Source organism: Drosophila willistoni, chromosome 3R (assembly GCF_018902025.1).
Source record: "Drosophila willistoni isolate 14030-0811.24 chromosome 3R, UCI_dwil_1.1, whole genome shotgun sequence".
Taxonomy (NCBI): Eukaryota; Metazoa; Arthropoda; class Insecta; order Diptera; family Drosophilidae; genus Drosophila; species Drosophila willistoni.
In genome coordinates, this window is record NC_061086.1 from 12,990,478 (window position 1) to 13,011,946 (window position 21,469).

Consider the following 21,469-nt stretch of genomic DNA (forward strand, 5'->3'; position numbering starts at 1 on the left):
ACGGATAAAGTCTTTCAAATCCAGAAATCGTTTTCTTAGGGAGCTTGTTAACCCTATGTTTTGTTCAGTTTTCAATACTATTTTTAAATTGGTTGTCACTTGCTAACAACTTTAGTAAATACTAGTTTGAAAAAAATTCAGTAAAACAAATTGATGGATTTTTGCAATTTTTAATTTGAAAAGTTAACGAATATCGTGTCGACTGCATCAGCTGTATCAGAGATAAAAATCTGGGCACATTAAATATACTAATTTGGTATTTTTGGCATTTTAGTAATTTCGTAGCAATAAAAAGCAACAGCAGAAGCAGGACGGCACCCGTTTTATTTTGCCTTTAAAATTGTTAACTAAACAAGTTAAATATATATATTAAACCTTAAGTTTACAACGCGTTGTGACTAAGCCAGTGTACTAATGTCCATAACCGTAAGTTTCGAAAGGAAAAAATGAGACAAAGTTAAATTTAAATGCCGCCATCGCTTCGTCCCCTCCGCCTCTTCGTTCACACAGACGCCCCCACGTAGCAAAGAAAAAAATTGTTTTAATATTGTTTTATATGTTGAAATGAAACAAATCAGATTGTAATTAGCTAAGACTATTTAAAATGCATTAAGTGTCTCACTCTCTGTGTGTGTGCGTGTGTGTGGAGCCGCTGAAATCTGAGCTGAGAGACTTTTTTTTAACTTTGTGTTTTGTGTGCGTGTGTGTGAGTGTTATTTCTTTTTGCATACGACGATTTTTCTTAAGTAAACGTCGTTCGAGTTGAAGAATTTATTTTTTATTCAAGTCAACAAGGTCAGGCGCCTTATTTGTCTGATCCGAGGTTATAATCATATTTTGTGCGGGATGTGGTAGGCCCAAGACGCATCGCCGGGGAGGGGAAATAAAAATGGAGGCACGTTTAAATATGGTGACAACAAAAACGGTTCTTTTTCGCGCATTTTATAATTAGCAATTGGAACGGTACTTCGGTCGTTGCCATTGTCAGGTCGCTCTCGCTGACTGTGTTCCCCCCACTCCTGTTCTTCTGTTGGTCTAGCTTCTTTTTTTATACATACATATATACATGTTTTCTTTTCAATTGTGTTTTGCTTTTTTTTTCGAGGCTCACTTTCCATTTTTACCTGCAACTGTGTGTGTGTGTGCATGCGCTCATCTGTGTGTGTGTGTGAGTGAGTGACGCAGTCGCAGCCAAAGTCGCTTCCGTTCTATTGTTCACACTTCCACATGACCGCAGTTAGAGGGGTACTAACTTAATTGTTAACCGGAAATCAATTTAAAGAATGTCTTACCAGACATGCCCAAGTTCCTTTTATAATTACTAATCGGACCAAACGAATGACAATTAATGAGATCAATTGGAACCAATTCGTGATGTTATAGAATAGTCGGCAATCAAAGGTTTTCCCCTTTTGACTACATCCATGGCTAACACTCGCCTCACAATAAGATACTTAGGTGACAAGCGAGGGTGAGAGAGCGAGCAAGATAGAAGAAGAGAGAGTGTGAGCGGAAGAGATAGAGGAGAGCGTGTAGTACTTTACGCACTCAAAATGCTTTAATTGGACAACTAATCTGTTTTTGTGTCTGTTTCTTTTTTGGTTACACTGACAACAACCTGTTCTCCGACGTTCCGATCTGTGAAGTTACTGCGAGGTGGCAAGCAAAAGACAACCACTTGCGTAGGAATGACCGTAATGGCCAAAACTACGTTTGAAGAAATATGCGAGAATGCCAAATTAGCCAGAGATATGGCCATGACGGGTAACTACGATTCGGCCTGCATTTACTATGAGGGACTCCAAGGAATGTTGGGTCGTTTACTTAAAAGCACTGCCGATCCGATGCGTAAGGGTAAATGGAATATGGTAAGTATAACAAGACAGAAGACAGAGGATAACTAACTACATAAATCATTTCCCTTTTGTAGTTCAATCATCAGATTAGCCAGGAGCATGCCAAAGTCAAGGCCATACAACGCACATTGCAGGACATTTCATTGGACTTTCAGAACACAAAATTTGTCCAGAAATTGCGTTCACAGTCGAACAGTGAGGAGAGTAATAGCAATTATAAAGATCCCGCCGCCTGGTTTAAACCCGATCCAGATATATGGACACCACCACCAAAAGATCCAGATGTCTGGGGTCCACCAAAGCAACCAGCTCCAACTCAGACAGTGGGCCGACGAGCAAATGCAACAAATAGTCGACGTACCACCAATTCAAGCAATTCCGCATCAACACAGCAACGAATCCCACAGAGTACAACCAGAAACGGTCCAAACGCCGCACGAAATGCTCGTTCATCGAATAGTGCTAGATCCACCAACAGCACCACTGCCTCCACCACCAGTAATGGACGACGTAAACTGTCCACAGCGAACAACAATGAGGTCAAAGATGACGACTCGGCCGCTGCTTCCAATGGGGCAAATGGAGGCGATAATGGCGAACCTGATTCACAAACTGGTGGAGCCGATGAAGAGCGTAAATTTCAGCCAAACAATCACATTGAAGCTGAACTGGTGGACATTTTGGGTATGTTACAGATACAAATATGAATTTGCTAAAAAGTAATCCGGCATTTATTATTCCTAGAGCGTGATATTCTACAGAAGGATCCAAAGGTTCGCTGGAGCGATATTGCCGATCTTCATGATGCCAAACGATTGCTTGAAGAGGCTGTGGTTTTACCCATGTTGATGCCTGAATATTTCAAGGTGCGTTTTAGTCATCATCGTTAATGAGTCATGTAGGCGCTCAAGTGGATTCAGTTTTATCTACTTCTCTTTTTATTACTTGTTTACCTAGTTGATGTCACTGTAGACATATCACAAAGATAAGGATCAAAGGCAGACTTTAAGAAGTAAGCGTCCCTTTGAGTTAGTTTAATGATTCAACTATATTTCCTTTGATATTTGGACTGATACCGAAGTACAGATTGAGTCAGATAGCTAGATAAATTTTAATATTTTTTATAAGGCAATATAATAATTTAGGAATAAATAAGCTGCAATGCATCTTATCTAAACATATCGAAATAGGAAGCAGTCAACTTATGATGTATGTATATATATTTTACTTATTTATATGTTTGCTATCTTATCTGGGGGAAAAAAGAAGCTCTACATAGAATTCTAATGCAAAATGATATATATGTAGTACCTGTACGGTAATTGATTATTTTCATATGATCTTGTATGTGAATGACATTGATACGAATCATTAATTCTATATGATTAAGTAGTTGTTTTGTTTATGAACGCTGAATATGTATCTTTACTTATTACTTAAAATTTCTTTTTTTGTTGTAGGGCATTCGTCGACCTTGGAAAGGTGTGCTAATGGTCGGCCCACCTGGCACTGGTAAAACAATGCTGGCCAAAGCGGTGGCCACCGAATGTGGCACGACATTCTTCAATGTCAGCTCGGCCACTCTCACCTCCAAGTATCGCGGTGAATCAGAAAAAATGGTGCGTTTGCTCTTCGAGATGGCTCGATTTTATGCACCCAGCACCATTTTCATTGATGAGATCGATTCCCTATGCTCACGTCGTGGTTCCGAGTCCGAACATGAAGCCTCTCGTCGCGTCAAATCCGAATTGCTGGTACAAATGGATGGCGTTGGCGGTAGCGAGGAGCAGGCAAAAGTAGTTATGGTGCTGGCAGCCACCAATTTTCCCTGGGACATTGATGAGGCATTGCGTCGTCGTTTAGAGAAACGTATCTACATACCATTGCCGTCTGATGAGGGACGCGAGGCATTGTTGAAAATCAATTTGCGTGAGGTGAAAATCGATGAGAGTGTCGATCTAACATATGTGGCTAATCAATTGAAGGGTTATTCGGGAGCGGATATCACAAATGTTTGCCGTGAGGCCAGCATGATGTCGATGCGTAGAAAAATCGCTGGCCTAACACCCGAACAGATACGACAATTGGCCACCGAGGAGGTAGATCTGCCAGTGTCCAATAAGGATTTCAATGAGGCCATGAGTCGTTGCAACAAGAGCGTATCGCGTGCAGATCTAGATAAATATGAGAAATGGATGATGGAGTTTGGCTCATCATGATGGCGTTACCCTTACTGGGCGATACGAGTAATAAAGATCTTAATCTAAAAAAAAAAGGAAACCTAATTTTATAAGCTTTTAAAGTGAGAAACCAACCGGCCCCGTAAAAAGAAATTTACATATTTTATATATAACACCATTTTTGCATAAAAAAAAACACGAAAAACTAAAACAAAAGACTAACAATTCTCAAAGAGAGTAAAGTAAAAAATTTATGAAATTCATAGGCAATATAACAAATATAATAAATTTTAACAAACATTATACACGTACATACATCAATCCACATACATACATACGTATATCACTCACTTTAGCATATTCCTTCCACACCGCCAATTAAGCACTCTTCTATTATATATAATATAATTAATAACTATAAGTTAAGATGAACAATCCAATACCCCTAATCGCTTTAAATGCCGCCTAAGCCTTGGCTTTTTCATTCTTACAAAAAAAAAAAACAAAAAATGTAACCCAATTTTATATATTTATTTATATAAGTTTTTCTTCTTTTCTGTTTTGTATTCATATTAATTAATTATTAAAGTTCTTTTTATTGTGTAATATCACTCTCCTTACGTATTGTAATTTCTATTTTTCTAGGAATTAAGTAACCTTTTTATCGTTTATTATCATTGAAAAGCAATATGTACTTAAAATGCTGTTGAACACATGAAAACAAAACTGTAAACCAATAAACATTAGATTTTAACTCAATATCGTTAACACATTTACTCCTCGATTCAAAACCGATTGGACTAACAGAAATATTTATAACTTTAAAAGGTTAAAAGTTTGTCAAGTAATCGAGGAGAAAAGGGAAAACTGCAGATTTATAGAAAAACAATTATTTACTTGGTTTACTGGTAAATCAAACCAACTCTGTTCTTTCAGAATCGAAAAAGATGTGTATGTATTTTAGAAGATGCTCCAGGTTAATTTTCGGATTTTCAAGTGACGGCAATGGTCAAGGAGTGGAATAGAAATGTATAACTTTTTGTGTCATAATAATAGTTTACAAAATCATTTCGTCTTTAGAACTCCCTTTATTCGGTAAATCCAGTTCTAGAATGTTTTAACATAGAAAGGAAAAGGTCCAGTAATAATAATTTAGACTCAAATTAAATTTATTATAAAACTTTGCTTGTTTTTTGTTAAATTTAAATAATAAGATCAGCCAAATAAGAATGAAAATTTTAATAGCTTTTAAAAATTCAACCGCCCTTTTCATATAATTTTTTTGAACTCAAAATTGATCGTAAAGCTTTATTTATGTTTGCCAATATTGAAATGTTGAGAACCTTTCAAACAGCCCACGTTAATGTTATTAATATTTATATATATATTTGCTTGATATTGATGTATAAAAAGTGATGACGACCTAGAAAGCTAATGACAACTGCGATGAGTCATTCATTGCACCCCCGCGATGGCAGTTTCTAAACAACATCAGCTACTTTGTGTACAGACTAAAATTACCCCCATTTGCGACCCAGCTCCCAAATGGCTTCAGTATGGTCTGCCTGCTGGCGGTGGCATGGGCATTAAGGGGCCCATCATTGGATATGGAACCCCAGAACCAGGTGCAGCGGATGGATAGAAACCACTTCCAGGAGGAAGATTGCCATAAGGTGGGATTGCTCCTCCTCCAGCTGCTGGTGCTGTGCTGCGTCTCTTATTTCTAATCAAATCCTGCATTTTCTCAGCTTTTAGCCGACGCAAATGCATTTGTTTGCGACTGGAAAGGAAATCCTCAAGAAATGCCTCTACATTGGTTTCATTCTCATTGAATTTCTTGACCATTTCCTCGGTTTGTTCTTCACTTTCCGATGCTGCCGTCTGCAGGAGAGCCAAAGCCGCCTCCTGGCTTGTACCACCAGATTTCTGTTTCAATTGTGTTAGCTTGTCCTGCACCGCGGAGCAGCGAGTACGTCCTTCCTCGCTAAGCTCACTCAATTTACCACGCAGCTCAATGACTTTTGGCTCCTTTTCAATATTCCGCTCAGCCCGAACGCGATTATCCTCGAATACATTGGTTTTCTGTTGTTTCAAATTCTCCAGGACCTAACGAAAATCCACAAAAACAATTAGCATGAAACAAAAGATGGCATAAATTCGTTTACCTCGTCAACTTTTTGATCCAGTTTGTCATCATCATTGAGTAATTCCTTAAGTTCATCCGACCCCAACGGACCAATGGAGGTGGCCAATTGATTCAAATACTCCTGGTACATTTTTTTGTGCAATTTCAAGTGTAAATTACGAATTTATAAATTTATTTACGATTTAGAGTTTCTTCTTCTTTTGTTTTCACGTCCCGAGTGCAGTGCTGCAAAGCGCGAGGAGATTAGTGCTGGAAAACTGGCGAATTTTTTGGTGGCCAGATTTGAAAGTTTAGCTTTTTTTTTATACCCTTGCAGAGGGTATTATAAAATTGGTCAGATGTTTGTTGCGCACAGAAGGAGACCATAAAGTATACATATTCTTGATCAGCATGAGAAGCTGAGTTGATATAGCCATGTCCGTCTGTCCGTCCGTCTGTGCGTATGCGTTATACTCAGACGTCTTAAGAGCTATCGGACTGAAATTTTTTTTCGGGGTTTTTTATTACCCGGGAAAAATAAAGTATGAAATTTATAAGGATCGGACCACTATATCATATTGCTGTCTACTACGTCTTTCGTCATCAACAGAGTACATGCATACACACACATGCTTTTCTTTGGGAATGGGGGAAGAAGAACAAATTGTAAAATAGAGAGTAAAATTGTTTTGTTTGTATATTGATGAATTGAGTTGCAGAAAACCAATTTTGAACATGTAAAATTATTATTACCGAGGACTGCAAGGGTATATAAACTTCGGCATAGCCGATGTTAGCTTCTTTGATATTTTTTTTTTGCTGTTGATTGAAATTAAATGCGTTTAAAATTTGGTTTAACATTTATTGAACTATTTCACTTGATTAACAAATTGAATGTTTGCGTCGGTGCATAGATCTGCAGGGGATTGGCTGCATAGATGGTCACCGGAAGATTCCACACCATTGTCTCTACAGGCAGCTCGGCTGGAGCCTTTAATTCACCCGACTCGGGATTGGGACGACCGAAATCCATCATGGTGCTCGTGACAAATTCAAAATGAAGCCGCCACTTGACATCTACGAGATCGGTGCGGAATGTTGGTGTCACATGCAAGGGAATGGGCACCACCACCTGAGTCTGGCTTGTGGCATAGCACACTTGATGTGTGGTGGAAATGGTTGAGACTTTGCCAGATGGATTCGGCAATTGTCCATCTTTGTCCCGGTTGCTACCCGATGTCGAGGACTTGTGGAGATTATCAACAGCTATGCCACTGGCTATGCTGGCCATATCAAATGAACTGACAGATGTACTATCGTCGGCAGTCGACGACTGATGCTCCAATTGGGGCCTTAGAGGCAGCTCCTGTTGTTGCAATTTCACCGAGAACTGGACACAACGCACTTGACACTGATCAAAGTCCAAGCTGCCCACAATATCCTCACCTAATTTATAGGCCGGCTTGAATAGGCAGAAACGTCCCACAAATCCGTGCTTATTCGAAATGCGATAGAATTTTGGAGCTCTACGTGCGGTTACATTCTTCAAATGATGCCACGATATCTCCAGTTCACTTATCTCACGCTTCTCCAGAAAAGGATTGGTTGGTGCCAACTCCTCATTGGTTTCCACTGTTACATGTAGCTCCTCTGGTCGGGCTATTATCGGTATCGGCAGCACACGAATGGGCACTGTTAGGGTCTGCACCTTGGATTTAACTCGCTGAGTCGCTATGGTGATCTTGTAAAAGTATCTAATGTCGTGGCCTCGATATGTGGGCGGTCCTTCCCGTGGCACAAACTCATTAAAGTAATCTTTAAGAAGGAATGGGTGATAATATTTCTTCCCTTATTGGCAAGAGGCTAAACTCACACATCTTGGTCTCGCCCGGCTGCAATTTGAGGTCACAAAACAATATCTTTGGCTTGGTGGCCACTATAACTTCCCCGGGAGCCTGTGTCACTGCATCTAAGGCAGTTCGCCCTGTAATTAAATGATAGAATCAATGGACATCCCCATCACCATGGGCAGAGGATTACCTATAAGTTCGGTCAGCTCGCTTGTCTTATCCACAGATGAAATGGAATAGCTTGTCTTCCGGTAGCAATGCAATTGAGCTGAGGCCCATGCCAGGTTCTCCAGGCTGCAAAATAAATCACCCATTTAACAACTGGTTCATCCAAAGATTTATTCTCACCTTGATTCGTTGGCATTTCTTGAACGCACTTGCTCCGCTTCTTCCGTAAAGACTTTGTGGGTAAATTCAATTAGACACTCTATGCGTTCTCCTGTCGCATATATAGCAGAGTCGGCACGCACCAATTTCGCCTTAATTTCAATCATTTTTCATTTTTATTTGTAAACAATTTAATTCGCCATAAGAAAATAAAGAGCAACAGGCGATTCAAGTTGATTTATCCAGCTACAAATAGAAATGGATAGAATAAAATCAATTCGTGGTTTAGATAATTTGTTTCTCACTTTGCTGGCGAATTAATAGCCAAATTGATTGAATATTAATATTTGTAGTTAACTATTTTATAATTTTTATTTTATTATATTATTATTTTATTATTATTTAACAGAATGTTAAACTCGAGTTAGCGACGGTCCTCTGTTAACCCTCTGTTAAGTTTTTTGCTGCCAGTTTAGCTATTTTCCCACTAGATTACAAATTACCAGCATCACTGGCTACGAACCACGAACTCCTTGCAACCGATGAGCCGAACCGATGAGCCGAACTCCAACCGATGAGCCGAACTCCAACTTTACTCGCGAACTTCGAACGTAAACACAACATTACTGACGAACTCGAACATGTTCGCGCGCTTACTCAAATGTTCGAGCGGTTTTCTCACGCGTTTTAAATCGCTAGCGTTTTTTTTTGTAAACAAGGCGAAATCGCGCAATAACAGTGTTGAAAAGTATCGCAAGGTGAAATTCCCCATCTCTAGTTCAAGGCGAATTTTAATGATGGATAAGCGAATTCATGTTGGCCGAGCGAATAGGCACCCAATCTCGCTTTCGCCGTGCGTTGTTGTTTTTGTTTTCGAAGTGAGCGGACGCGTGGGCGGATCGTCGCAAAATAATTTTGAAATAAATATACAAGATATTCGTTTTGGAAAACTCTAAAAAATTTGAAAATATTCAAGTGCGCGAACGGTGTTAAAAATCAAGGAAGTGAAATAAGCAATAGAATTTTCGCAAGAAATATAATTTTCTGCGAAGGTTCACGACGGTTTAGCAAAATTGGAATTAATTAATGCAAAATAATAATAAATAAATAATATTCCAACGCATATTCGAGTGGAAAACGGGTGAATATCTTGTGATTGTGATTGTGTGTGTCTGTGAGTGCGCTTTTTGGTTTCCCTTGCGCTGACGCTGACTGCGACTGCGCGCAGCCTCCAAGAAAAGCAAAAATGTAAAGAAGGAAAAATTTTTGCAGTGTTTGGTTTTTTTTTGTTGTGGTTTTCTTCTATTTGCTGAATGTGGATTACATTAACAATTGGAACAATTGGAATATACATAGTTTTGGCGTCAAAAAACGGGTAAGTTTAACTTGCATCATTTCCAATTGCATGTCCGGCTTAGTTGCCTCTATTTCTCCACCCGCTCTTCTTTTTTGGTTTACTTTGCTCCCCTCACTTCGTTTCAAGCGGGATGTGGTTTTGCGCTTCGAAAAAGATAAAAACCCAAAGAAAGAAAAGGGTGCGTCTCTGTCTCTCGGCATTTTCCCTCCATTGTTGTCGTTGTTGTTGTTGTTGTTGATATTTTGTACCATCTTCTGTGTGTGTTTTTTGTTTGTTGGTTTTTTATTTTGTTGCTCACCTTCATATGTTATCAGAGTGTACATTTTGCTCTGTTGCTTCGTAGCACACACACACATATACAAAAAGCGACGTCGACGAAAACGCAAAGTCTCCACTCACTCACACTCACACAAAGACAGTTATACCTGTTGCTCTCCCCATCTCTCTCTGTCTTTCTTTGGATTCTCTTGAAAACCTGTAGATAAAAAGGAAAAAAACAACAACTCCAATGGAGGCTCCAAGCGTCGTTGGCGTCGTCGCTGCTGCTGCTGCTGCTGGCGTCGTCGTCAACTGGAAGATCGGAATTTTTACTGCTTGTTGTTGCTGCTTTGACTAACAGGTTTCTGTTATAGTAGTTGTTGTTGTTGCAGTGGTTCTCTATTATATTTTTTCTACTACGTTTTTGCGGGTGTTGTTTTTGCTTTTTCTGCCTTTTGCTTTGCTTTCGGTCATTGTACTGTTGTTGTTGTTGTTGCAATAACAACAACTAAAGCCAATTGCATTTGCAGTTTATTTTTGGCGCTCTTTGCCCATGACTCATTTTGATTTCAGTTTCTTTTGCTCTATCCAAATACCCTATAAAATCATGTATATTTTGCAAAGAAGGGTAGATTTATTTCGTTGGAATAATGCGTCACTTGGTAAATTTATAACCCCCCACCCCCCTGGCTTTTGCTTACCTTTTATTTTGACTTTGTTCCTATTTTCTTATCTCTCTGTTCCATTAACCCCAAATTCCAGTTTATCAATAATGTCCGAAAAAAACAAGTGCAAGATAAACCAAAACCGACAATGCAATTGCATTGTGTAGGAGAGATAAGAAACACACACACACACACATACAAATTTCCTTTCATTCAATTATTGAAAATTACAAATATTTAAAGTCAACAGCAAATACTAACCCAAAAATGTGAAAACAAAAACAAACGAGAAGTTGTACGTTTTGTAGGTCTTGAAATCTACAAAACAAAAACTAGCACACACACACACATACACACACACGTTAACTGATAGGCATCGATCCATTTATTGACTTTCCTCTACAGGTGCCAAGTTAATCTAATTACGCCATGACTTACAATCCAATTGCAAACGAGGTAGTTGTTAAAACGGGTGTTTTATTTTGAGATAAATTTTATAAAGTCAAATGTAAATTTTTTTCAAAAATTATGCCAAATATTAAAATTTTGCAGTACCTCTAAATAGGTAATTACGATTATCAATACTCTCAAGTTCTCAAGCCACAGTCACAATAAAATCGAATTTTTCTTTAAATTAAATGTTTTGTGTTGACTTAACCACTAATGTACATACATACATATCATTAAATGGGTGGGTGATACTCGGTGAGAAGAGGTCGACAAAAGGTATATTAGATTCCCCGCACTACATTCCAGTTAATACCAAATAAATTGTGATAATTTCAGCAATTCTTCTATAATCATTTTGTTCTGAGACGTGATCATCATTCAATTTGTCGCGCCAATAAGCCTTAAATAATAGATTTGAAATAACTGTGGAATTTTCTCTCTCAAAAAAATTACTTAAAGTTGTCAATGGCTTAATTTTACTTTTAAATAGAGAAATGTGCCTAAAGTCTATCCAGATCTTCACCTGTTTAGCTTCACATTGTCTAAAGTTCTGCATGATACAACTATTAAACATTAACTAAGTTTAACATTAACTATATTTAATGTCAAGAGAAAAAAAACCTTAAAAACAGGTTAAATGTGGTTAAGAAACAATAACTTAGTCTATACATTGAAAATTCTTGAAATAATTTTATATTTGCTTATGAATTTTGATTAGAATATTGATTAGATATGTATAGAAGATTTTTGATATCATGGAAGTGATAAATATTCCATTTGATTACCACACGATTTCGCACAAAAGTGCAATAAAAAAATATATAGTTTATACTCTATTTGAGAAATGTAATTTATATTATTAGGTTTAAAATTATTCACAGGAAAATTTTTAAATTTCAGCGAAATTTCAGACGGAGAAAGGTTGCAGCTTGATTTCAGTTCTTAGGGATTCAAATTTGGGGTAATTTACCGGAGGAAATATAATTTCTAGTGCTTTGGCGATCATATGTTGAAGGGCCAGTGAGGTTCTCAGAGACATGAAGGGGACAGCTGTCCAGAAAATTCAAAATAAAGAGACCAGATTAGTCTGTCATTAGAAGCATCGATCTTATCTATCGAGAAAAACTTAAACTTTAAAAGATTCATTTCTTGATGTAGAGTATACCAAAGTCGAATAGAACGATGCATATTTAACGTATATTTGATAAGCTCTTTTTGGATTTCTGCTAACAAGACTGATAAGTCCAAGTTGTAGCCATTATAAATTAACCAACATATTACCATTATATACTTATATTATTATAACCTATAATGTCAATCAATTCTGACAATATTCTAGACTATTTATTTGATTAAACTATAGAGAAATAAATATATATAGTTCATATCCATGTCCATTTAGATGCATTCCGGCTAGCAACGAAATTTAGTTTGGAAAGACTTTGCCCCAGCTGCAATTTAACGCCAAATACCAGACCAGGGAGTAGTTTATTCCCGCCTATTTAGCAATTCTAGCAGAGTAATTGGAGTCTCCCTCTCTGTCATTTCGGTTGGTTGGGTTCTCTTTTTGCAAAATGTTTATTTTTGGCGCTAAATCTGCATCGTCTGTGTTCGCGCCTTTTGTTTACTTTTGTTTGTTTGAGACCAGATTTGCTTCCTCCCCACCAATCCCCACGGAGAGGGGCCTAGATTGAAAATTAGATTTGATTTGCTTTTCTGATCAAGAAAACTTTTTAGCTATATACAAATTCGTGTGTGTGTGTATTTTTTTCTTTTAATTTGCGGTCAGAGGCACGCCCAGTTTGCCAAACCGCCTTCTTTATGTTTCTGTGTAGGAAACCCGTTTTGGGCAAAAATTGAATGCACACAGCGAAAGAAACTTGTTTTTTTCCAACTCATACTCCTCCTCCTCCTCCTTGTCTCTACTGCTTGCCTCCTCTCCGGGGGTCTGACCGTGATTTAGTTTCGATTCAATCAAACACTAAATACTCGCTGCTGTCTTTATTGTTCTTTCCCTCTCTCTCTCTCTGTCTCTCTCTCTGTCTCTCTCTCTCTCTGTCTCTTGCTCTTTCCTTCATCTGTGCATCTGTTTGAATTTTTTGCTCCACTTTATTTGCATTTCATATTTCAACTATTTATAAGGAAACCTACAGCATTCTTTGGCTTCCAAAGGCGATTCAATTCACTCACTCAATCGACATCTTCCCTCACGTTTTGCACGCGTCTCTCACATTACCAGTGAACCAGAACCACAACCAGAGCAAAAGCATGAAAATTGTAGTCAATTCTCTTCTCATTGATGGAACGCGCAAAGAAACTGAAGACATCAAGACATCGTCGTGTCAGCGCTGAGATATTTCCATATTATTTTCGAACGTTTCTTATCGAACATATCTGAATCTATGTTGATATAGCCTGTCGTCTATTGCTAATTTTAAATATCACTTTCATAAACGAGCTATTTAGTAGAGAGCTGCTTGAATGATAAAAAAATCAATTCCATATTCGAAACGAAATTAATGAATTGAAAGATTTTAAAAATCGACTTCAAGTGAATGATTCTGATTTACGTATTTAGTATTAATTTGTATTGTATATTCTTTAAATATATGTGATTACTGTATGATTGATTCAGTCTGGTTCTAAGACTACAATACTGTTGTTATCTCGGGTTCAAACTCCCTACAGAGAAGAATTAGTTTTCCAACGTCTCAATCAAAATAAGACAATTTGAATATTTCGAATGATTCGAGTGCCTTTCGAGTACATTTCGATGCTTTGACACTCAATTCATAGCCTTTAAACAGAGTTAGAGATTTGCCAAGTACTTACATTCACACTCATTCATTTCATTGAGCAATTCGCTTATTTGACACTTTTTTCTTTAAGTTTTTCAGTTTCTTGAATATCATTTGTTGAAAGAAAACAAGTTTCAAATCGCCGTACGAATTTTAAGAGGTTACAAAACAAAATTTCAATTTATAAGAGGCTTAAGATTTTATGAGTTGTGAAAAAGACTACGAATTAAAAAAAGGACGAAAATGGATGAAATTTTTACAAATTAACGATTTTTTTTTAAGTGCTAGATTTTTCATCTAGCGGTGATCGATGACTTGTAATCGACACTCGACTATATTATCATTCTTTTTCATGAGTCTCAAATTGTTTGTTTTTCTTTAAAAAAATATTGAAATCTATTAAAGTCGTCACTTACGAATACATTCATGGAGGCCTAGTAAATAATACTCCATCTCTTAATCGTTCTAATTCGAAAATACAAATGATTTGTTTAAATATTAACCCATTGAAGGCGGTGTAAACATTTTAGATCAGACTATAGACATTTGTAAAACACACATAAATCCGTCGATACGCCCCTTTCCTCTACATCTCTTTCTCCCGATTGATCGAAATGTTCACATATCTTCATATCAGCTGACAGCTCAACTAATGGAAATATCTTTTATGTAAGTATATTATCCATGGGCAACACAAAATTTTTGCTTGACCTCTCTCACTCACTCAAATGAAAAAGTCAAGCAGCAACTTGAAACATCGTCATCGTACTAAAAGGGAGTGGGGAAGAGACATTCCATTGAATGAACTCAGGGAAGGATTGACAAGTCCTTGGCATATGCAATTGATGGACGGATCAGAAGAATGGACATGAACATGAAGTGAGGTAACAAAAGAAGAAGAAGAAGAATGCAATAATCTAGGGACGCTTGGAATTTGCCCTTCCCTTTTCCATTCAATGACTGTACTTTTCTCATTTTCTTACTCGAAATTGTCAATTGGTATAATTCATAAAACAAAATATATATACATATATATACTGAAAAACAAAAACAGTTTTCCAACCACGTTCTGGGCCAGTGCACAAGGCATTTACCGCCGTAAGCCGCCGCATTGCCGCATACCTTTTCGACGATCCTTTTTGTCTACCTCTGCGTGTGTGTGTGTGTTTGTGAGAGTGTGCGTGCTCTCAGCTAGCTACCTGCTTTGCATTTGATCTTGATTTTGTTTGTACCTGGGATTGCAGCCCCTCACAATAGTATTTTATACCCTGTGATAAAAAAACATCCGTTTGGGTATATCTATCTACATATGACGTCATCGAAATAAGATAAATGAATTAAACATTTGCTAACGCTTTTGCCATTCTGTCTTCAATCTGTCGGAGTATTTGGTCAAAAGCACATGTTTTCTTGTTAATAGCAATAAGAACTTTCTATTGCTTTCTGAATGGAACGACAAAAATGAGACCAAAGCAGCAACAAAAGTATAATTTTCTCCTATTTATGAGATATTCCAACTTAAAAGTGCAATAATAAGAATTTGTGCTTATTTTTGAGGTTATGTATTGCTATTGCTTTTGTTTGATATAGCCAAATGGTTATGCATATGCATATACATGTATGTATGTAGCTCATTGTAGTTATTTTGTTTACATAGCAACAACTTAAACATTAAATTCCGACCTCAGAGTTCAGGATGTCGTTGGAGTCATGAAAAGGGGCCCCCGGATAGTACCAAAGGAAGAGGAATTCTTGAGCCTAATTATTGAAGTTTTTCTGTTCCGAATGATATTTACAGGGTATTTCAAAGTCATAACCTCAATAAATTTATTCCGTATTGGGTAACAGAAAGGTGAGTGTGTGTGTGGATTGTCGGGGATTGTATCTACTAGATGGACCCACCCCTAACAAAAACTTCGGCTTGACAACAAGTCGAGAACAACTGAGAAGAATTTCGAATCGGAGTGTCTTCTTCCTTCCTTCTTTTTGCAAAATTCCTTGAATGCATAATGTGAACTTAATGTCAGTCATTCTGTTTGTCTGACTGTTTGTCTGTCTGTCGGAATGTTTGTCGGAATGTTTGTCGAGTGCCGCTGCTCTAACACTCATTGAAACTAATTATTTTGTCTGGCGGTTTGTTGCTTCTGCTGCGGCGACAGCTGATTACCTTTTTTCGGGCTATTTTGCACCTAGCGGCAAAAGCAAAACATGCCGCAACAACGCAACACATCAGCAAAATCCAAAAAACCAGCTGCAAATTTCATGCTTGGCATCTTTACTTAGTTTACAAGTAATTACAAAGATGTTATCCGCCGCCGCCGCCGCCAACCGACAACGACCAAGTATTTTGTGGGTCAACATAAACAGAAGCAGCTGGCTCAATTTATGCAGTTTTTGAGATTTTTTTTTGCTTGCCTTGCATAAGTTTCGGTTGCGCTGCTGTTGCCTTCATTTGTGTCTGTGCCTGGAGCGGAACATGACGATTGCTAATCTTTGGGAAATTTACTAAACATCACACCTCTCAAGAGGAAGCAAAACAACTCAAAAAACAAGGATCATCAAGAAATATATTTAAAACAACATCTTTAACAAAGATTAGAAGGATCATTTGAAGAGGTATACAATAATGATATAATCTAAAAATATATAAAGTAATAAGTCATGAAATAATGATCAAAATCCATTTTCTACAAATTAAAGTGAGGGATTACTTGTACTTGGGTTCAATTAGCAGCCATAACAGGACAGTTACGAATGATTCTAAGTAAACAACTTGTGCTCAGTCCGATCCCAACACTATACATACATATGTAATATGTATATCTCGCAAAGAAATGAGTGAAAGAAAAGAAATAGGGGATAAAATGTCCTTAACCATTGATTATATGTGTATAATCGAAAAAATATTCAAAATTTGATGCAAGGATTCTTCCTTGCTAACGTTTTTAAATCGCAAAAGATACTTGTGAGTTAATGTGGCCAAGTATATGATACGGAAAGGTATACGTACGGAATAGTTAGGAACAGGAACGGAAATATTAATCTGGCTCAACAGTTCGAAGAAGTCGATCTCCATTCAAAAGTTTATAGAAGAAAAGTTACATTCTAAGATTAGTTAAAAGAGAAAGGCTAATTTGTTGAAGTCTACTAGAATAAGATGAAAGATCATAGATGCAAATTTAGATACAATTTTTGTACAGATTCTAATCTTAGAAGGAGACCAAACACAAAATGCACACTTTAATATGGACCGGACTAATAAAGTTTAAGCTTTTTGACGGATCTTGAAAATACTTTCGTAAAGGTCTTTTAAAAAAATCAAGATTTTGGCTCACTTATTTCAGTATTAACAGTATTCATTAAGTGCTGATTAACATTAAGTTTGTGGGAGTTGAAATACAAATCTTTTCAACTAAAGTAATTCTAATCTAAAAGGTTTATAGACATTTCAATTTGGAATAATGGGATGTAAAGTAATAAAGTTTAAGCTTAAGCACTAAATGCCTATTAAACTTTATTGTAAATTTTAAGTGGCATTAAGTTTAATCTAAATGAAATTGTGATTCTTATTAGTCATCGCTTAGCAGTATTTGAAATACTTAAAACCTTACGTAATACATATCACTTTCTCTCTCTTTCGCTGGGGCTTTAGCTTTGTCTCATTTTAAAGTTATGCAACTCGAACAGCAATATAGATTTTATGATTATTCAAAAAAAGCTTGAAAAAGCAAAAATATTGTTTACGCCAAAAAGCCACATAAAACTATAAACAAAGAGAAATCTGTTGTTGTTTAATTAACAAAAAAAAAAAAAGAAAAAGTGTGAAGTTTTTTATATTGTTTTGGTTTTTTTTTTCAAAGTTTTTCATTACAATACTTTAAAAAAAAAACAAAAATGTTTGCATATAAATGTCGACTCAAATAGCGTTCAAGTGTTGTTGTTGTTGTCGGTGTTCATGCTGAAGCTGCTGGTTGAAGCTTGCCTAATTAGGCCAGGAAGCAATTAACCGGTTAAGAGCTGTTTCCCCTCTGAGCTGCTGCAGATTTGCTGCACCATACCACCCCATACCACCCCCCGCGCTTAAACTAGCCAACCCATTAAGAAATGTTATAAACTTTTGTTGCATATTTAATGTGGGAAAATTATAGCATCATAATGATGAGGGAACCTTTACTTGGAAGTGTTGCTTTGATGTTGTGCTTGTTGTCGTCGCCTTGCAATTTTATGTACTTACTTCTAATGGTGGACACACACACACACACACACACACACAGACACACAAAGTGTTTGACTCTGTGAAAGAAAACTTTCACTTGACGACGCCCATAAAAATCTTCGCTTTATGCACAAAACATTGCAAAAAGAGAGAAGAAAAAAAAGTTTAAATGGGGGGCAAAAACTAAAGGAAACTAACAACTATTGACAATTGCCAATAAAGTTTCAATTAAAATGAGAAAAACTTCAAAAAATGGCAAAGAAACTTTTGAAAGAGTTTCTCTCCCTGAATCATGCGTCATTTTTGTAACAATTCGAAAGTCCAAGAAAGTTTAAGTACATACTATAATCTATTCGGACCAGACGTGGGTCAAATAGATATAGATTTAAATTGGCGTAACAAACGAAACATCAATTGGGATTTAGCTTTTTACCAAATTCATAAATATTTGTTCGATTTTAAATGTCTTTATTTAACTAAATCTTGTGAACTTAGGTTTAGGTTTAGGCTTAAGTTTAGCCGGTGGTAAACGTATTGAACTTATTGAAGGTACCACATAGGCGAAGGAGATTATATCTGTTAGATTTATGTGTATTTAGCATAAGGTGCGCTCTTTTATACCCTTGCAAAAAAAGAGTATATTAATTTTCATCAAAAGTTTGCAACGCACAGAATTAATTAGCTTGATTACCGCGACGAGACAAGTTCATAATCGTTAGTTTTTTATACCTATTTATGGACTATATACAAGTTGAACAAGATCGGATGACTATATCATATATCGGACGACAACAGTGACTTTTATGGATAACTATAGCTATTGTCTTAAATGTCAGTTTATTCACTCCGCCGAATTTGATCAAAATCGGATAACTATACCCGTATATCTGTCATATTACAGACTGTCAAATAAACAGGTGATGAAATGACATGCTATATGCTATAGTAGGCTGTTCTTTCGCGAACATTCGACTTTTCAAGGTTGGGGAAGGGTAACAAAATAAACTGCAAGGGAATACAAGCTTCACTGCGGTCGAAGCTAGAACTGGCCCCCTAGTTTTTCTTTAGGCATCATAAAGCGAATTCAGATGATATTTTGGTAACGCGATACTGAGATGGCCGGCCTTAGGGTAAGTACCTAAAAATTTGCTTATCAGGCTGAAATGAAGTTTTATATTTATCTTTACACGAGATAATTGAAATTCCTTTGCCTATTATTTTGTTCTTTGCTCTAAAAATACTTTTATAAAACTCAGTTCGTGTTTTTATCAACTTTTGGTTGTATCAATTTCATTCAAATCGCTTAAACTTTAAATTTGTTGGTCAAATCTTAAATTTGAGCCAAAAAATTAGGTCCTAGTATAAAAATCAAACTTGAATGGCATTATTACAACATTCCTGAAGGTCAAAAGTGGAAAGTGAAGGTCTAAATGAAAACCAAATGTACCTAAACATGTTCAAGTTCATTCAAATATTGAGCATATGCTAGATAGATATGTTTGATGGTCGCTTAAAAAACAAAAAAGTTGATGGAGTAAAAACAAAAAACTGTTTTTGGGGCGTAACCATATAGACATATATATATAGATGCAGATGCAAATGCAGTTGCAGTTGCTCAACCACCGATAGATTAATGGAATTGCAGTTGAGACACGGCCACCGAGTGCGAGTGTGTTTGTGCATTAGTGTATTGGTGTGTGTGTCGCCATATCGAACCGGTTCTCGTGTCTATCAACTAAAATGCATTGCATTATGACATGAGACAGCTTCAACTTCAACTTTGTCTGATTGTAATTTAGAAACGGAGGAAAAGCAAACAAATTGCTTATGGCATTTCATTAAGATTCCACAAACGTGTGTGAGATGATTATGAAATGTCGATGTTTGTTGCCGATTATAAATGGAAACAAAGCGATACTAATCGTAAATATCATAAACCATAAATATGCAATCTTCATAAGAGATACAAATCTAATTCAGTTGATGGAAACTCGAAATCAAGCGGATAACTAAACTATTTCAAAAGCATGCGTTTAATATGTATGAGTAATGGAGATGAATAAGTGTGAGCCATTATCTTTGAAATGATATTAAAGCTATAACCATTAGATTTGTCTAATTAAAGGTTTTTTTCAGTTTGAATTATTGCTTATATGTATATTTGTAGATGAGTTTGAAATGTAATAGAAATACACAATTTATATATGCGTTTGAGTCTACTGAAGTTCTTCTTGGAAATATTATGTCATTATTATGTTTTATTTTATTTCAGTTCCATTCAATTCAATTCGAATATAGCAAAATTATGTTTCTAAGCACTCGAAAAAACAAAGGTTTCGATAGAAAAGACATTTAACTTAACAAAGTCCCCCTTTTGAGCCCTTTGTTTGGCATTCTATAGCCAATTTATGTGGAGAGCAGTTTTAACTTGTCAAAATTTCCTTAATATTTGTCCTAAAATGCAAGATATTGTCTCTACTCTAATGAAGCCAACAACAAGATGTCGTCTTCAATTGCAAATGCTTTATTTTTAACGACATCTCCGATATCCGGAGTTTAAGCCACTTTGCATCTGATTTCACCTAAAATGTTGGCCGCACGACTTGATAGTAAGACATTTAAACTTATTTGTAAGGTGTGTGTGTGAAGTGGAAACACCTTTTCTTAACGCAATTGGTTTTTATGAGACGATCACGATTACTAATCAAATACTTGGTAAGTCTCGATATGAGACAATGGAAACAATTGCATTGAATCATAATTATGCATGCCAGACATTGCCTAGCAGACCCCCATACCCCCCTTCATCCCCCTCCCCCCCCATTCCCCCATTCCATTGGTTAAACATTTGTGTTCTATGCATACTTAATTATACAACTCATTTTGCATATATAGAAAAAAATTAAAACCTCTTCAATTTGTGTGCTTTGATTTGTCTCATAGGTGCGGCGATGCTTCGTTTGTGTGAGAATATTTCATAGGAGAAAAAGACAGAGTAAAAAAGGTCAGAAAATTTATTCATTTCTATTTATTAAAAGTTTATGAATAATTGAATTATGCGCACATGCAAAAATGCACAAATAAAGCCAGTAAGAATGACAAAGGCAGAGAAAGGGAGACGGGAGAGAAGAGAGAGAGAGAGAGAGCGAATGAGCTAATAATTTGCATGTATTACTCATACGCAGAGTTGTCTTTTGGCCTTTGTTTCGGCTTATTCTGTTGAATACAACAACAAAAATTAGCTCAAAAAATAAGTACAAAATAATATTAATACAAAATATTTGCCATATCAACAAAAAAAAAAAGCAACAACAAACAATAAAAGAAAACGCTTTTCGCCATAAACGGAAACTATTAATCAACTTTCACTTGTTTAAGTGTTTGTGT

The 21,469-nt window shown here is 36.5% G+C and overlaps 4 protein-coding genes across 7 annotated transcripts in view; 2 read left to right on the plus strand and 2 right to left on the minus strand.

Moving 5' to 3' along the window:
- The first annotated feature begins 274 nt into the window (after window positions 1–274).
- On the plus strand, window positions 275–4,131 carry LOC6650353 (katanin p60 ATPase-containing subunit A-like 1). Its single transcript, XM_002073740.4, has 5 exons — window positions 275–426; window positions 1,647–1,868; window positions 1,931–2,540; window positions 2,601–2,722; window positions 3,317–4,131. The coding sequence occupies exons 1-5, from the start codon at window positions 415–417 to the stop codon at window positions 4,073–4,075; spliced, it is 1,725 nt and encodes a 574-aa protein (XP_002073776.1). The 5' UTR covers window positions 275–414; the 3' UTR covers window positions 4,076–4,131.
- Window positions 4,132–5,104: 973 nt separating this feature from the next.
- Window positions 5,105–6,395, minus strand: LOC6650354 (vacuolar protein sorting-associated protein 37D). Its single transcript, XM_002073741.4, has 2 exons — window positions 6,202–6,395; window positions 5,105–6,142 (listed from the first exon to the last, which is right to left on the minus strand). The coding sequence occupies exons 1-2, from the start codon at window positions 6,310–6,312 to the stop codon at window positions 5,588–5,590; spliced, it is 666 nt and encodes a 221-aa protein (XP_002073777.1). The 5' UTR covers window positions 6,313–6,395; the 3' UTR covers window positions 5,105–5,587.
- A 614-nt stretch (window positions 6,396–7,009) lies between these two features.
- LOC6650355 (RAB6A-GEF complex partner protein 2) lies at window positions 7,010–8,707 on the minus strand. The gene is made up of 5 exons (XM_002073742.4): window positions 8,644–8,707; window positions 8,360–8,584; window positions 8,202–8,305; window positions 8,035–8,145; window positions 7,010–7,976 (listed from the first exon to the last, which is right to left on the minus strand). Exons 2-5 carry the CDS (start codon window positions 8,503–8,505, stop codon window positions 7,036–7,038), a joined length of 1,302 nt encoding a protein of 433 aa, XP_002073778.1. The 5' UTR covers window positions 8,506–8,584; window positions 8,644–8,707; the 3' UTR covers window positions 7,010–7,035.
- Window positions 8,708–9,197: 490 nt separating this feature from the next.
- The window catches only part of LOC6650356 (afadin), a 50,249-nt gene continuing 37,977 nt past the window's right edge, over window positions 9,198–21,469 (plus strand). For 2 of the 4 annotated variants that reach the window (XM_023180495.2, XM_023180496.2), the window contains exon 1: window positions 9,198–9,713. The gene's annotated coding sequence lies outside the window, so the exon portion shown is untranslated. The remainder of the gene's footprint in view (window positions 9,714–21,469) is intronic. The other 2 variants (XM_023180494.2, XM_002073743.4) reach the window with 1 other exon arrangement.

Coding starts and splice junctions, on each gene's coding strand:
- LOC6650355 (XM_002073742.4), bottom strand. CDS start 8,505: ATGATTGAAATTAAGGCGAAATTGGTGCGTGCCGACTCTGCTATATAT. Junction 8,306..8,359: donor AGAAATGCCAACGAATCAAG/GTGAGAATAAAT, acceptor TTTATTTTGCAG/CCTGGAGAACCTGGCATGGG. Junction 7,977..8,034: donor GCCGGGCGAGACCAAGATGT/GTGAGTTTAGCC, acceptor TCCTTCTTAAAG/ATTACTTTAATGAGTTTGTG.
- LOC6650354 (XM_002073741.4), bottom strand. CDS start 6,312: ATGTACCAGGAGTATTTGAATCAATTGGCCACCTCCATTGGTCCGTTG. Junction 6,143..6,201: donor TGGATCAAAAAGTTGACGAG/GTAAACGAATTT, acceptor GATTTTCGTTAG/GTCCTGGAGAATTTGAAACA.
- LOC6650353 (XM_002073740.4), top strand. Junction 1,869..1,930: donor GTAAGGGTAAATGGAATATG/GTAAGTATAACA, acceptor TCCCTTTTGTAG/TTCAATCATCAGATTAGCCA. Junction 2,723..3,316: donor TGATGCCTGAATATTTCAAG/GTGCGTTTTAGT, acceptor TTTTTGTTGTAG/GGCATTCGTCGACCTTGGAA.